Below are 17748 nucleotides of genomic sequence, written 5' to 3' on the forward strand. Positions count from 1 at the left end.
TCTTGTAGCTTGCTCCTAGCTGATATTTGTTGTTGAAAAGCACCACAAAAAGAGCTCTTTTCAGAGCTAATGTTCTTGTGAAGTGTGCCACTGACACTGCATTATACAGCAGCTGGCACTTGCTAATTGCTATACTGTGCAAGGCCCAGCACATTCAGTGCCTACCTTTTCGCTGCACTGGTGTGCGACAGCTGCACATTTGTAATACTAGTCCGACAGTGCATACCTGTTCATGTTCACTGCACCTGCATGACAGCACGCAGTTTTATATAATACCAATCACTGCATAACTGTTCACTGCACCTGTGTGTGTGACAGCTGCACATTGTATTGATACCAGTGTAATGAACAACGGGGCAGCTGTGGCGAACAGCACCGTCGCCGCAGCTGCCTCCGTGCCTCTTCCCATCCTCCCGGCGTCTAGGACGCCGAGGACGGAACGTTCGTCGTCTCAAAGGGTCATCGTCTCGCGTGGGCGTGCGCACAAACGGGACCTTTATGCTAGGAGGAGGCTCGTCAGCTGACCTGCTGGTCGGCTGACGTCAGAGGAGTCTCACGGTGCCCAGGATTGGCTGTATGCAGGGGGCGAGCCAGTGGGGTCTCCTCTGCTTCTTAAGCCTTCGGGCTTCATTCGGAGACTGTGTGCTGTCGTGAATACTTTAGTGTTAGCGCTCAGACCTTAGACTAGATCCCAGGTGTTGAAACCAAGGACTTCACACCTCGACTAGGATATTGCTATATTGTTATTGATTATCTGTGTATGATTCTGGCTATACTCTGACCTTGCATCTGCTCATTGATTCTGTACTTCTGCCTATCTGACTTGTTGCTGAACCTCTGCCTGTTTACCCGTTATCCTTTTGCCTCACGATTCTGTTCTGATTCTAACCTCTCTGTTGCCGAACTTAGCATGTCTGACCACTCTGTCCTCACCAGTTGGCCTAGCCTCTGGTGAGGGATTTCTAGTATAGAATCACCTGCTCCTCAGGTGATCATTAGTTGCAGTACTGTTGGTAACTCCTGCTCCTCAGGTGTTCGCTAGCCTGCAGTACAGTCTTAATCACCTGCTCCTCAGCCTGCAGTACAATCTTAATCACCTGCTCCTCAGGTGATCACTAGTCGCAGTATTGTTTGTATCACCTGCTCCTCAGGTGTCCTCTAGGCTGCAGTACCGTCTTAATCACTTGCTCCTCAGGTGATCACTAGGCTGCAGTACAGTCTGAATCACCCGCTCCTCGGGAGATTCTATCTCTTCCGTATCAGTATCTCCAGCTTGCTGGGGCTTGTATGCTATTATACAGTCAGTGTACTGATTGTACCTCACCAGCCCCTCTGGTGAGGTCTCGTCAAACTATTATATTACGGTTGCACCAAGCACTACACTCTAGCACCCTTTTGGCTATACTAGTATTATTGATGATTCTGCAGATCACCACATAATCAGGTATAGCGTCTGCATTATTGGTGATTCTGCAGATCACCATATAATCAGACATCTGAGTTGCTACACCCAACTGTTACAACCAGTCACTGCATACCTGTTCACTACACCTGTGTGACAGCATGCAATGTTATATACCAGCAGTCACTGCATACCTTTTACTGCACGTGTGTGTGACAGCTGCACATTGTATTGTGTAGTACCAGTCCGTGCATACCTGTAACTGCACCTGTGACTGACGGCACATTGTATTATGTACCAACAGTCACTGCATACCTTTTACTGCACCTTTGTGTGTGACAGCTGCACATTGTACTGTGTAATACCAGTCCGTGCATACTTGTAACTACACTTGAAACAAAAAGAAAAACCGAGAGCCCAATATAGTGCAGTAAGTCTAACAATTGTTGGCGAAATAATTAACAGATGTGGATATACTCACAAACACGGGTTACCACATAGGCAACCACTTGAAATGCAGGTGGGGAGCATTAGAACCTGACCCCACTCAGGTTTAAGAAGTCGCTCTCTGTAGATAGAAATAAGGGGACAGTCCCCTCCACCCAAGGTCCATATACTGTGCAAATTTGGACAGAGGCGCCAGGCAGGTTAAAATGATCTAAAAACAACTAAAAAGGAGGAGTACAGGTGGACTTACCTCCTGAAATGATGGACAATCGAGATTGTTCAAATCCCAAATAACAATTTATTTTGGCACTCCGCAACGCATTTCGCAGGTATAACCCGCTTCATCAGGCAAGGAGTGCAAGCTCAAAAAGGTCCAATAGTGGCAATGCGCCTCTGTCTAGGCGCATTGCCACTATTGGACCTTTTTGAGCTTGCACTCCTTGCCTGATGAAGCGGGTTATACCTGCGAAACGCGTTGCGCAGTGCCAAAATAAATAGTTATTTGGGATTTGAACAATCTCATGTAATGAACAGCGGAAAAGCCGCCGCATGATCTGGCAGCAAGGCGGCTGATTCTGCGTCTGATGTGGCGGTTTGTTCGCGTCAGCAGGCGTCTGGTTTGTCTGGAACTGGTGGTGCCCATGGGCAGAGTGGCGTGGGGGCCACCGCATGTTCTGACGGCAAAGCGGCAGATTCCGCATTCAGTGCGGCGGGTTCCCCGCGACAACATGCGTCTGGGATAGCTGAACCTAGTAGTGCACACAGATGGAGAGCGCCGCTAGACGGGCTCTTTATACCAATAGGAGGAAGATCAGCTGATTGGGACGGTCAGCTGATTCCTTCTCGGAAGAACCCATTTCCGTTTCCGGGACAATTCCGCATTCCGTCATACCTAAATTCCGCTACCGTTTCATTCCGATGGTATTCCTGAGCTATTCCGCGGAATTCCGACGTATACGGAATTCCGTCTGAAAAATATCTCTCCCCCTCCTCCTCCTCCTCCATCCTCTTATATCATCATCAAGTAGGGAATTGCAGATTTTCAAAACAGCTTATATACCATAGCTGGGATTTGAACCCAGGACGCAGTGTGTAGTAGGTATCTGTCTTACCCTCTAGACCATGAAGCACACTACATGCTAAAGCTGGCCTAGCATAAACCATACTACCATTATGATCAATTCAATAGAAAAAGTAGCATGATTAAGGATTTGTACTTTTTGAAAAGCATGCTTATATACCATAGCTGGGATTTGAACCCAGGACGCAGTGTGTAGTAGGTAGCTGTCTTACCCTCTAGACCATGAACCACACTACATGGCAGTAGGTATCTGTCTTACCCCCTAGACCATCAACCACACTCAGGGCCGGGCCGAGGCAGAGGCTGGAGAGGCTCCAGCCTCAGGGCGCAGTGTAGGAGGGGGTGCACAATTCATTCAGCTGTCATTCCCAATTGTGTTTGAAGCAGAAAGAAATAAGAAAAGGTGATACATGGCAGCGACTGCAAGCCAGATAAGTAGAGATTAAGGTGTTGGGGGGGGAGGGGGTTGGGGGCCCTGGGGCACCTCTTAGTGTAATAGCAATCAGTGTGTGATGGCTGGGGTGGGAGGGATGGGGGGGCGCACTTTGCTGTCTCAGCCTTGGGTGCTGAATGACCTTTTCCCACCTCTACATGCTAAAGCTGGCCTAGCATGTACCATACTACCATTATGATCAATTCAATAGATATGCTATGGTATACAAGCATGCTTTTCAAAAAGTACAAATCCTTAATCATGCTACTTTTTCTATCGAATTGATCATAATGGTAGTATGGTTTATGCTAGGCCAGCTTTAGCATGTAGTGTGCTTCATGGTCTAGAGGGTAAGACAGCTACCTACTACACACTGCGCCCTGGGTTCAAATCCCAGCTATGGTATATAAGCATGCTTTTCAAAAAGTACAAATCCTTAATCATGCTACTTTTTCTATCGAATTGATCATAATGGTAGTATGGTTTATGCTAGGCCAGCTTTAGCATGTAGTGTGCTTCATGGTCTAGAGGGTAAGACAGCTACCTACTACACACTGCGTCCTGGGTTCAAATCCCAGCTATGGTATATAAGCATGCTTTTCAAAAAGTACAAATCCTTAATCATGCTACTTTTTCTATCAAATTGATCATAATGGTAGTATGGTTTATGCTAGGCCAGCTTTAGCATGTAGTGTGCTTCATGGTCTAGAGCAGTGCTGTCCAACTGGCGGCCCGCGGGCCGCATCCGGCCCGCCAGGCCACCTGCTGCGGCCCGCTCGTCTCCCTGGGATGCAGGCATGGCTTGCGCTATGGGCGCCATGCCTGCTCCCTCTTATTGTGTCCCCGCTGGCCTCTCCGGTGTCCCCGCTGGCCTCTCCTATGTCCCCCTGCTGCCGCTGCCTCTCCTATGTCCCCCCGCTGCCGCTGCCTCACAGATCAGACCTCACAGATCGCGGCGACTGATGTAAACAGAGGGCGCATGGTACCCGCACGGAGTACGTCACATGCGGAAGTGAATCATTAGTCACTACCGCATGTGACGTTCTGCCGCGCGGGTGTCATGCGCGCGCTCTGCTTGCTTCAGTCGCCGCGATCTGTGAGGTCTGATCTGTGAGGCAGCGGCAGCGGGGGGACATAGGAGAGGCAGCGGCAGCAGGGGGACATAGGAGAGGCAGCGGCATCGTCAGCGGGGACACCGGAGAGGCCAGCGGGGACACCGGAGAGGCCAGCGGGGACACAGGAGAGGCCAGCCCCAGAGGTAACGGGCTCGCTACTGGTGGGGGCACCTGTCACTAGCTGGGGGGGCTCCTGTCACTATCTAACTGGGGGGCACCTGTCACTATCTAACTGGGGGGGCTCCTGTCACTATCTAACTGGGGGGGCACCTGTCACTAACTAACTGGGGGGGCTCCTGTCACTATCTAACTGGGGGGGCTCCTGTCACTAACTGGGGGGGCTCCTGTCACTATCTAACTGGGGGGGCACCTGTCACTATCTAACTGGGGGGGCACCTGTCACTATCTAACTGGGGGGGCACCTGTCACTAACTGGGGGGTCACCTGTCACTATCTAACTGGGGGGGCACCTGTCACTAACTAACTGGGGGGGCTCCTGTCACTAACTGGGGGGGCTCCTGTCACTATCTAACTGGGGGGGCACCTGTCACTATCTAACTGGGGGGGCTCCTGTCACTATCTAACTGGGGGGGCACCTGTCACTATCTAACTGGGGGGGCTCCTGTCACTATCTAACTGGGGGGGCACCTGTCACTATCTAACTGGGGGGGCTCCTGTCACTATCTAACTGGGGGGGCACCTGTCACTATCTAACTGGGGGGGGCTCCTGTCACTATCTAACTGGGGGGGCACCTGTCATTATCTAACTGGGGGGGCACCTGTCACTATCTAGCTGGGGGGCACCTGTCACTATCTAAGTGGGGGGCACCTGTCACTATCTAAGTGGGGGGCACCTGTCACTAAAGGGGCATTCTGCTTATTTATGTGAAATGCTGTCTATTTATGTGCCTCATGACTGCTGAATTTGTCTTGTTGGGGGCCTCATGATTTGTTGGGGGCATCACGATTGCTAAATTTGTCTTGTTGGGGGCCTCAAGATTGCTGAATGTGTCTTGTTGGGGGCCTCATGATTTTTTGGGGGCCTCATGATTGCTAAATTTGTCTTGTTGGGGGCATCATGATTGCTGAATTTGTCTTGTTGGGGGCCTCATGATTTGTTGGGGGCCTCATGATTGCTGAATTTGTCTTGTTGGGGGTCACATGATTGCGAACTGTGAGACTATGGAAAAGCTGAATCGTCATCATGAGACAATAGCATTAACCACCTTAGCGGTATGGACGAGCTCAGCTCGTCCATTACCGCCAGAGGGTGCCGCTCAGGCCCTGCTGGGCCGATTTACCTGAAATAAAGAGCAGCACACGCAGCCGGCACTTTGCCAGCCGCGTGTGCTGCCCGATCGCCGCCGCTCTGCGGCGATCCGCCGCGAGCAGCGGCGAAAGAGGGTCCCCCCAGCCGCCTGAGCCCTGCGCAGCCGGAACAAATAGTTCCGGCCAGCGCTAAGGGCTGGATCGGAGGCGGCAGACGTCAGGACGTCGGCTGACGTCCATGACGTCACTCCGCTCGTCGCTATGGCGACGATCTAAGCAAAACAAGGAAGGCCGCTCATTGCGGCCTTCCTTGTTTATTCCGGGCGCCGGAGGCGATCAGAAGAACGCCTCCGGAGCGCCATCTAGTGGGCTTTCATGCAGCCAACTTTCAGTTGGCTGCATGAAATATTTTTTTTTTTATTTAAAAAAAACCCTCATGCAGCTGCCCTGGCGATCTTAATAGAACGCCAGGGTGGTTAAACCTACTTTTTTAGCTTTTTAAAAAGGAAAATAAAACTGGGAGGTTCTAAAAAAAACCCCACATTTTTCAGGAGTAGGATGGATGAAATTGTTTATCTTCACAGTTTATTTTCAACTTGGATTTTCCATAATGTTCATGTATGAGTTAAAACGTTTGTATGTAGTTTAAATTGCTGTTGCCACTTTGCGATAAGTGACTTTTGGGTTGCAGTTTGGACACTCGGCCTCCAAAAGGTTCACCACCACTATCCTAATCTAATGTCCCACATTGCTAAGTTCATGTAAATTTGTCTCCACCCGTGGCCACACCCGCATTCTGGTCCATGGCCACACCCATTTTTCGGCGCGCCGCTCAATGGAACCCTCGTGTTTTCTGGCGGGCTATGCGCGCCACACAACTTCACCATTATTTTAAATTGCATTTTGTGAAAAGTGCTGCCAATCTAATTATCCTTTAATTGCATTTTTTCCGGGGGGGGGGGGGGGGGGGGGCAGCGGCTCTAGCAAGAACCTTCGGCCCTCCACCATGGGGTCTGAAAAAAAAATGGCCCTCCATGCCCATGAAGTTGGACAGCACTGGTCTAGAGGGTAAGACAGCTACCTACTACACACTGTATCCTGGGTTCAAATCCCAGCTATGGTATATAAGCATGCTTTTCAAAAAGTACAAATCCTTAATCATGCTACTTTTTCTATCAAATTGATCATAATGGTAGTATGGTTTATGCTAGGCCAGCTTTAGAATGTAGTGTGCTACATAAAATTTCCACGGAATTCCGTTTGAGAGGTATAGGAATTCCGGTTTCACAGCCGGAATCGGAATTAGTCTAATTCCGGCCGGAATCACGGAATTAAAAATTCCGCGGAATTTTCCGACCATGCCTGATTGATGGGAGCTGGGCGGCGCTGTGGGGTGCTTTACTATATATATCTCTTGCTGTTCAGTTGCTGGTTGTCTGGCGTTGTGAATGCTTATGTGTTAGCACTCAGACCTTAGTCAGATCTTTCAGTGTGGTGGAACCAGGAGGACCTGGGAATCCACACTTAGCCAGTTACTGTATATCATCTGTGTTAATCTCTAGCATAGTTCCAGGGTGTTAAGATCACGGCCCTCACACCCCAGACTAGGAATATTGTATATCATCTGTGTTATTCTCTAGCATAGTTCCAGGGTGTTGCGATCACGGCCCTCACACCCCAGACTAGGAATACTGTATATCATCTGTGATATTCTCTAGCATAGTTCCAGGGTGTTGAGATCACGGCCCTCACACCCCAGACTAGGAATACTGTATATCATCTGTGTTATTCTCTAGCATAGTTCCAGGGTGTTGAGATCACGGCCCTCACACCCCAGACTAGGAATACTGTATACCATCTGTGTTATTCTCTAGCATAGTTCCAGGGTGTTGAGATCACGGACCTCACACCTCAGACTAGGCCTTGTTCTGATATCTGTTATGACCTGTAGCTTTCCTGACTATTCTTCTGATCTCTGATTTGGTACTTTGCATATCTGATACTCTGTTGCCGACCCGGCTTGTCTGTCCTTCTGGCTGTCACCCTCCGCAGGGTGTCTAGCCTTTCCGCAGGGGTCCCCTGCTCTTCAGAGGGGACACTGCTCCTTATCAGTCAGGGACTCCCTCTCCAGGTGTCCTTGACTGCAGTAGAGTCTTTTCTACTTATTGGACCACCTGCTACCCCGGTGGTCCAAAGGTTACTGTTGCACCAAAACACTTACACACTCAGGTGTCTAGAGGTTAGTCATATTTGATTATTGGCGATTCTGCAGATCCCCAATAATCAGGTATATCTGTATTCTTGGGGATACTGCAGATCGCCAAGAATCAGATTCTCTCTCTGGTTGCTGACACCAATCGTTACATCTCGATTGTCAATCATTTCAGGAGGTAAGTCCACCTGTACTCCTCCTTTTTAGTTGTTTTTAGATCATTTTAACCTGCCTGGCGCCTCTGTCCAAATTTGCACAATACTTGTAACTACACCTGTGACTGCACATTGTATTTTATACCAGCAGTCACTGCATACCTTTTACTGCACCTGTGTGACTGCACATTGTTGTACCAGCAGTCACTGCATACCTGTTCACTGCACCTGTGCAACCGCACATTGTAGTACCAGCAGTCACTGCAACCTTTTCACTGTACCTGTGTAACCACACATTGTTGTACCAGCAAATTTGATGACCTGTTCACTGCACCTGTGTAACCACACATTGTTGTATCAGCAGTCACTGCAACCTTTTCACTGCACCTGTGTGACCGCACATCATATTAGTCAAGTCAGTGCATACCTTTCACTTCATCCCCCCCAATATGGACAAAACAAGAGGCAGAGCCAGAGGCAGGCCACCTGGCAGGTCTGTTCAAGGTCACGCTGTCATGATTTCGAGCGGCCCTCGACCAAAGTACAGTGTTCAGAAGAAGGCATGTGCCATCAACCCCCAATATTGTCAGGACGTAGTTGACTATTTAACACAGCACACCTCATCTTCCTCAGTTTCCGCACTGAAGCGTGACATATCTTCCTCCTCCTGCTCTGATTCTGGCATCCCACTTAACACTCTGTCGGCAGCCATCACCAAAGTGCCATCATCCCAGGGCTCAGCGGTGTGGACATTTTTTGTGTGTCTGCCTCAGATGAGAACAATGCCATCTGTACTCTCTGCCACCAAAAATTGAGCCGTGGAAAGACCCGCGTAAGGACAACTTTATGAAGGCACATGATTACAAAGCACAAACTGCAGTAGAATGACCACCTGAGGAAAAGCAGCACACAAAAACAAAGCCACACACCACAGTGTAAGATACCATCACGCAATTATTTCTCAAAAAAGGCGATACCCAAACTGTACCGTGATGTTGAAAGGCAAGTGGTGGCATCTCTGGCACACAGTGTTGGGTCAAGGGTCCATCTGAGCACGGATGCCTGGTCTGCAAAGCATGGTAAGACCTGCCTGAAGACAGTCCCGACACACAGCATCTTTGCCTGCACACCGTGTGACTGCCTGCCCCAAGACTAAGTCGGTCCCCACATAGCATCTCTGCCTGCAGTCCGCTTGACTGCCTTCTCCGCCACCACCAACAGGGTCCAGGACTCCAGGTGGATTCCTGAATTTGTAATGCCACTGCTAGCAGCGGGCGCTTTAATAATTTTTCTAGTGCGTGTACATGCCTGCCTAATTTTTCTGGCTGCACTGCAGCTGCAAAAACAAAAGGCATGTACATGTGTCAATTCCCCTTCATGATCGTTACCTTGCCGCGGTGGAGGGGCTTGCGTATCACAACAAAGCAATGACCGGCTAAATGAGTGTGTTGGGGTTGGGGGGCACACCTGACCCAAGAAGATAATAAGGTCGTTGCTTCATTGTGGACAGAGCAAATTCGATCAGCTGGACACTCAGTCACTGTTGTTCTGTCATTGAGCTACCTCAGCCCAACCATATGGGCTTGAAAACCACCATCGCCTGCACTCTCGCAATGGTGCGCACCAGTCCAGCATGGCCGTCACTACACAAACAGCTGTTTACGGTGCGTTACACAGTGAGTTTAGTCTGTCAATGTGAAGCAGTACACTAAATACACAACCTGATTGATGTATACACATGCAAGATTTAGCATTAAAAGTGATTTCTGCCCTTAAACCCTTCTGTGCATAAAATCCGGATTTTTCACCGGGACTTTTGGCATGTATCCCACTCCTCCATGCCCCCCTACAGGTGTTAGACCCCTTGAAACATCTTTTCCATCACTTTAGTGGTCACAATTAGTGTTTGTGGTTTTGAAAGTTCGCCTGCCCATTGCAGTCTATGGCGGTTTTAAAGTTCGCATGTCCGCAAACTTTTTTTGCGTGTTCGAGTTCGAGGTTCACGAACCAAAATCGGAGGTTTGCGACAACTCTACATAGCATACAAGAGGTAGGCAGTATGAAGCTGCCTGTAACTAATTAGTGATGCTTAGGGGTGGAGGACAATATATTAGTGAATTTTGAATACAGTAGGCGAGTTGAGTTTAAATGTGTTAAAGGGCGGAATAGGCCTAATATGAGAACACTCCTAGTGTAGGCACGTGTTAGAAGAGCTAATTTGAGAGGAACTCACTATCAGGCATGCAACTATAGAAGTAGAATGGGCAGTTAGGGGTGTGTTTAGGTAATGTCAAGGTCCAGTTGATCTCAACACCAGTGATTGGTGTGGGAAACTCCTAGGGAGTGGGATCTAAGTGAGCATGGGTCTTCACCAATGTACCCCATAAGGGATGATGGGCCATCTCCCCTAGCGAGCAACAAACTACTTTGCTGCATGGTACTCACCAGGTCATGACCCCCAGGGCTGCCCCACCAATTATGTGAAGAACAAGAGGGGTGAACCCTGAAGTAAGGGAAGAAGGATGAATTAGGAGTACAGGCCAGATTGATGACAGGACTGGCTGGAGATGGGACTGACAGGAATGAATTGGACTGACAGGTGGCAGGACTAACTGATGACAAGACTGGCTGATAACTGGACTTGCAGGATGGATAAGATTGAGAGGACTGGCTGATGACTGGACTGACAGGATTGGCAGGACTGACTGATGATTGACCTGACCAGGCTGACAGGACTGAGCTGACCGGGCTGACTGAAGACTAGATTGACAGGACTGACAGGACTAGATGACAGAACTAACACAACTGAGCTGACTGGGCTGACGGAACTGACTAAAGACTGGATTGCCAGAACTGACAGGACTGGATGGCAGGTCTGAGCTGACTGGGCTGACAGGTGATTTAAGTCATTAGCAGTGTGAGGACAGGCTGCTGCTGTTACTGATGTAACAGCACTGAGCATCGTGGGCCAGGGTTTAAATACATTGGCCTTTGCACCAGTGCCATAATCCCTCCCCCGCATCAGCTAGAACCATTTTAAGGAGGTGCACAGCTGCAGGTAGGGGATGGCTTCCACGCCATTCCCAGAAGTCGACCATGTCCTGAGAGACCTGTGGTGGATCCTGAAACTGGTGAGTATACTGGTGAGTGTAAGTTGACAGATAGATGGGGGAGGGGAGGGGGGGCAGAAACAATTAAGTCATTCATAGCAAAAGATAGAAGCTTGAATTTGATTCTGAGGTGCAGAAGCCAATGTAGAGAAGATTTTCCTCAGGAGAGGATAAAGGTTAGCTGCGGTGCTCAGGATAGACTTTATATGCAAGAGTTTAGTTAGTAAAAGAGACTTTTACAGTCAAGGTGAGATAATTATTGCAAATAAAATGAGTTTGGTGGTCTCAGGGGATAGGAAGAAGTGTATTTTTGAGATGATGCACACGTGGAAGTCCAATAGATGTTTTGGATAAATGGAGCAAAGGATCAACGATGACACCAAGATGGAATGCCTTTGAGATGGGGAACATTACTAAATTGTTTGCAGTTTGGTAGAAGAAGGCTGGTTAGTTCAGTACCATCCAAGCTGAATTTCAGCCTACTGTTCTATTATAATTGAGTCCAGATATGCAGTCTCAAATATGCTTCCCGGTTTACTTTTTATGTTTGTCAAACCTTAGTAAATCAATCCTAATATTTGACTCTGTGCCCAGGGGCGTAGCTAGAAATGACTGGGCCCCACAGCAAAAAAATTTTATGGGCCCCCCACCACCACCTTCCAACCCCACGGACCTTGGACCTCCCACCCAAACATTCCTCCAGGACCCTTAACCCCAACATTCCCACACCCCTCTAAGTACAGTATAAGTAGTAAAGTCTATAGGTGTCCCCAGTTTAGGTAGTAGTCAGGGGTATAACTAGAAATCACTGGGCCCCCTTGTGGCAACAGCAATTTAAACTAAATACTGTACAAACGTTTTAACTCATACATGAACATTATGGAAAATCCAAGTTGAAAATAAACTGTGAAGATAAACAATTTCATCCATCCTACTCCTGAAAAATATATTCATTTGGTTGTCTCATATGATGATGATTCAGCTTTTCCCATAGTCTCGCAGTTAGCATGTGACCCCCAACAAGACAAATTTAGCAATCATGAGGCCCCTATCAAGATAAATTCAGCAATCATGAGGCCCCCAACATGACAAATTCAGCAATCGTGAGGCCCCCAACAAGACAAATTCAGCAATCATGAGGCCCCCAACAAGACAAATTCAGCAGTTATGAGGCACATAAATAGACAGCATTTCACATAAATAGGCAGAATGCCCCCTTAATATGGTAGACACCCCTCACCTGGCTTCTGAATTCTCCTGTACTGGCTGCTGTGCCTGGCAATGCTGTTTTTGGCTGGATTGGGGATGATGTGTGGGCTGAAAGGCCTGGCAGTGATGCTGTGGCCTGGTTGGCGGTGATGTTGTGGCCGGGTTGGCTGGCGGTGATGCTGAGGCTGGGTTGGCGGTGATGCTGTGGCTGGGTTGGCTGGTGGTGATGCTGAGCTGTGCTTGGCTGCTTGAAGTAAATGCTGGCCTGACTGGTGGTGATGCTGTGGCCTTTGACAGTGATTCTGGGCTGGTTGGCTGGTGGTGATGCTGGGCTGGCTGGCCTGGATAGTTTAGGTAGTGACAGGTGCCCCCTAGTTAAGGTAGCGCCAGGAGTCCCCCAGTTTAGGTAGTGACAGGAGCCCCCCAGTTCAGGTAGTGACAGGAGCCCCCCAGTTCAGGCAGTGACAGAAGCCCCCCAGCTCAGGCAGTGACAGGAGCCCCCTAGTGTAAGTAGTGACAGGTGCCCCCCAGTTCAGGTAGTGAGTGACAGGGACCCACAGGTTAGGTAGTGACAGGTGAACTCAGGTTAGGTAGTGAGTGGCAGGCACCCCCCAAGTTAGGTAGTGACAGGGACCCCAGTTAGGTAGTGACAGGCGACCCCCAGTTAGGTAGTGACAGGCGACCCCCAGTTAGGTAGTGACAGGTGACTGCAGGTTAGGTAGTGACAGGAGCTCCCCACAGTTTAGGTAGTGAGTGACAGGGCCCCCCAGGTTAGGTAGTGAGTGACAGGCGCCCCCCCCATGTTAGGTAGTGAGTGACAGGCGCCCCCCCATGTTAGGTAGTGAGTGACAGGCGCCCCCCAGGTTAGGAAGTGATTGACAGGTGCCCCCAAGGTTAGGAAGTGACAGGAGCCCCCCAGGTTAGGTAGTGAGTGACAGGGACCCCGAGGTTAGGTAGTGAGTGACAGGGACCCCCAGGTTAGGTAGTGAGTGACAGGGACCCCCAGTTAGGTAGTGACAGGCGCCCCTTACCTTGACAGCCAGCGTGCCCCCCCCTCACTTCGGGCTCTCCCCTCTGTGCTCCCCTCCAGCATTAAAGAGTGCATATGCAGGCGGCGGGCAGTGGCAGATACATACCTATCTTGCGCTCCACGGATGTTCCTCTCTCTAGCTTCTGACGCTACTTCCTGTATAAACAGGAAGTAGTGTCAGACACTAGACGGAGAAATGTCTGCTCTGGAGTGCACGGAAGGTATGTATCTGCAGCTGTACGCCGCCTGCATACAAACTATTTAATGCTGGAGGGGAGTGCAGAGCGGAGAGCCCGAGGTGAGGGAGGGGGGGCCATCCCCCCTCCCCACCGACGTGCCACCAAGTTCTCCCCTCATGCTGAAACCCCTCTAGGTCCTGGCGGGGAATCCTGCTGCGGGCCCCCTGTGACGTAGGGCTTGGGCGGGCCCCATAGCAACGGCTATGGTTGCTACAGCAATTGCTACGCCCCTGTCTGTGCCCCAAATGATGAGTGAGTGGACATGAGTGCATAGGTTGCTATGATATCACTATCTATGTAGTTTTAGTTTTGAAAAGTATGCCCTTTACAAACTTGTGTGATACAGCGTATATGACAGATACATAGTTACTCAGTCAGAGGATGCCATTATTTGGAATTTTAGCTTTGCAAACAAACAAATAAGCCCAGAAGCTTTCATTTTTTTCTACAGCAACGGACTGACCATTGTACTTACAGTTTTCATTACAAACAATACAATTATTTTATGCTCAGTTTCACTTATAAGGTTTTGTGACATCTTCACTTGGAAATATGTAAACAGTCTTTTTTTTTTATTTCTTTTTTCTTTTCATTTTAATAAGCAAAGCTGATTTTTAAACATGGTTATTTCCTGATATTCAATAGACATTCTTTGTACACAAAACAAACGTGAGCGCCATATGTGCTGTGAACAGTAATAGAAAAGCAAACCATGGCAGCCAAATAGAATAATAGTAAAATAGCTTTACTTACAGACAGAATTCTTGTGATTGCTTTCTTTGCTTGGCAGCATCTTTACCCCTCGAGATTTCAATTCAATTGCCTTTTTTACTGTAAATAAATAAAATAAATTACCTACTGCAGATCTTGTATACACAAACCAATGTGCACAAACAACCAAAATATAACTAAATAAGTCAGATGGAGATATGCAGTAACTCCTTTCAATGTTTTACTTTATCAATCGAATCAATTACTCTTAAGAGTTTTACGTAAAAAAAAACGGACTTAAAGGGATACTGTAGGGGGGTCAGGGAAAAATGAGTTGAACTTACCCGGGGCTTCTAACGGTCCCCCGCAGACATCCTGTGTTGGCGCAGCCACTCACCGATGCTCCGGCCCCACCTCCGGTTCACTTCTGTAATTTCAGACTTTAAAGTCTGAAAACCACTGCGCCTGCGTTGCCGTGTCCTTGATCCCGCTGATGTCACCAAGAGCGCACAGCGCAGTCTGTGGTCTGTGTCTGCGCAGTACACTCCTGGTGACATCAGCGGGAGTGAGGACATGGCAACGCAGGCGCAGTGGTTTTCTGACTTTAAAGTCAGAAATTCCAGAAGTGAACTGGAGGCGGGGCCGGAGCATCGGTGAGTGGCTGCGCCAACACAGGATGTCTGCGGGGGACCATTAGAAGCCCCGGGTAAGTTCAACTCATTTTCCCCCGACCCCCCTACAGTATCCCTTTAAGGGACAACTGGAGACTGCTATATTTATTTCCATTTAAACAATACCAGTTACCTGCAGCCAAATAGATCAGCAGGGCTGCCAGGCAACTGGTATTGTTTAAAAATAAATAATTATGGCAGCCTTCACATATGTCTTGCTACAGTTGTCCTTTAAGGTGTAGCCTTGTGTGAGAAGTGCAACATCAGAAGGTGTCATCATCATTTTGACAACTAGTGGGTGCCAGGCCATAGGACGTCTGCATTAAATTTATACTGAGGTGCTCCATTCCCTGTCAGATATGGACTTCCCTGTTAAAAGCACAATAATGAAGCGCAATAATGAAGCACAATACCGTTCATCCAGCATAGTCTCTGGCTTTATCTTGATAAATGCAAATCTTTAACCTGACTGAATGAGAGCTGCACACCAACACAGGCCCTTTTTCTACAATCTTGGTTTTAGAAACCTATGTGAGGCACAGGCAGAGATGTGCACAAAGTGGTGTGTCAAAAAGTCTCTCCTTCTAAGTGTCATAGAGACACATTTACCAGAATGATATATGTACCCAACTGACATCCCAACTATACATCTCCAGAAAACTTCCCCTGATATACTTCATCTCTTTTTACAAGTAGCAAGAAGTTTTGAAACAGAAGAATACCATTTATTGACTAACTTGAAAGAAAAAGCGTAAGCTTTTGGCTGATAAGCCTTCTTTAGATTTGATACCTGTATGCTGACAATATGTTAAAACAGGCCGCTTATGGACATTACAAGGAGATACATTGTTTTGCAAAAATAAATAAGTGTCATTAGATGCCTTAATTACAACATCAGGAGGGTCTCACACGGAGGGGAGGGTCTCACACGGATGCTCGCTAATTTATGACAAATAGATAAGACTACTTGTTTGCTTAAAAATCCCATGTCACAGACTTAGGGTGATGAGGAGACACCCTAAAACCAGACTTCAAAAAGTTAACTAGAGGCATAGTACATATAATATTTGTTTTAGGTTAAAAATAATTGTGGCATTTAAAAACCCATCGTACCAACACAAGAAATTAAAATCCTTTTTTAAACCTCCATCTACAGTTTTGAACCAATGTATACATTTTGTCTCTTTTGTTAGTCTTTCTTTATGTGAATTGAAGCCCCCCATTAATACACTGATGAGAAGATTACTTAAAATGAGATCACACAGGGAGAAATGTGTAGGAACTGGGATATTAATATAGTTTTGTTTTTGTTTTATTTGTTCTGTTAATAGTGAACCTATGCTGGTTTTATATACTCATGTAGAGTTTGTCCTGTTTCTCCGACATAAACTCCTTTGGAGCATTTTGCTCACATGATTAGCCAATAAGTGGTAGTATCCTGATTAAAAACGTATTGTTTTACTGATGGCTAACCTGGTAATATACTCTCCTGCTTCTCACAGGTAGGAAATCTACCTAGACTGACCCACACATCATCTGTTCGCTCTGAATCCATTTCAAACCGTCAGTGTTCTGATCTGATGGTATAAATTATGCCACGACTGACCAGCACATCATCTGTTCCCACTGAATCAACTTCACTGTGTCTCTGCTCTGATCTCCTGGAATGAAATCTGCCACAAACAACTTGCACGTCATCTGTTCCCCTGAATCCATTTTACCCTCGCTCTCTGTGTTCTAATCTTCTGATATGAAATCTGCCACAACTGACCTGCTCCGCATCTGTTCCCTCAAAATCCATTTCACTCTGTCTGTGCTCTGACCTTTTGGTATGAGATCTGCCACAACTGACCAGGACATCATCTGTCCCCCTTGAATCCATTTTACTCTCTCTGCTCTGATATTCTGGTATGCAATCTGCCTAACCCTTCTCCATTCCCTCTGAATCCATTTCCCTATCTACTCTCTGATATTTAGTTTTATCATATTTATTAATTTCCGAGTCACATACACTAAATTTTCACACAGCTATTCATTTATGGTATGCATTTCAATCACATTTTATTTCCTGACAACTTATTTGCAATGTCAAACAGTTCTCAATCAGCTTTAACCCCCTTGCTGTTCCAATTATTGCGGCAAGGGGGCAGCGCAGCACTTTTTTAATTTTTTTTAAAATAATGTAGCTAGCCTAGCGCTAGCTACATGATAGCCGCTGAGCAGCGGCATCCCCCCACCCACTCCGATCGCCTCCGGCAATCAGAGTAAGCAGGAAATCCCGTTCAGAACGGGATTTCCTGCAAGGCTTGCCCCGTCGCCATGGCGATGGGGCGGGAGGACGTCACTGACGTCATGGACGTCGGGACGTCAAAAGGAATCCCGATCCACCCCTCAGCGCTGCCTGGCACTGATTGGCCAGGCTGCGCAGGGGTCTGGGGGGGAGCGGCTCGGCGGGTAGCAGCAAATCGGCGGGTAGCGGCGGTGATTGTGTACCACACGCAGCTAGCAAAGTGCTAGCTGCGTGTAGGAAAAAAAAAATGAGAAAATCGGCCCAGCAGGGCCAGAGCAATCCTCCTGCGCGAGTTACCCCGAGCTCAGCTCAGGATAACCGGCAAGGAGGTTAAGCTTGGTAAACACATATGGGTTTCTGTCTTTCAAAGGCAA

At 48.0% G+C, this 17748-nt stretch overlaps 1 protein-coding gene across 1 annotated transcript in view; it reads right to left on the minus strand.

Annotated features, from left to right (window-relative positions):
* Positions 1-17748, minus strand: part of CSMD1 (CUB and Sushi multiple domains 1) — a 2205021-nt gene that overhangs the window by 855864 nt on the left and 1331409 nt on the right. The window contains 1 exon segment of the mRNA XM_068281348.1: positions 14456-14533. Coding sequence (XP_068137449.1) covers positions 14456-14533 — 78 coding nt within the window.

Source organism: Hyperolius riggenbachi, chromosome 4 (assembly GCF_040937935.1).
Source record: "Hyperolius riggenbachi isolate aHypRig1 chromosome 4, aHypRig1.pri, whole genome shotgun sequence".
In the NCBI taxonomy this organism is placed as follows: Eukaryota; Metazoa; Chordata; class Amphibia; order Anura; family Hyperoliidae; genus Hyperolius; species Hyperolius riggenbachi.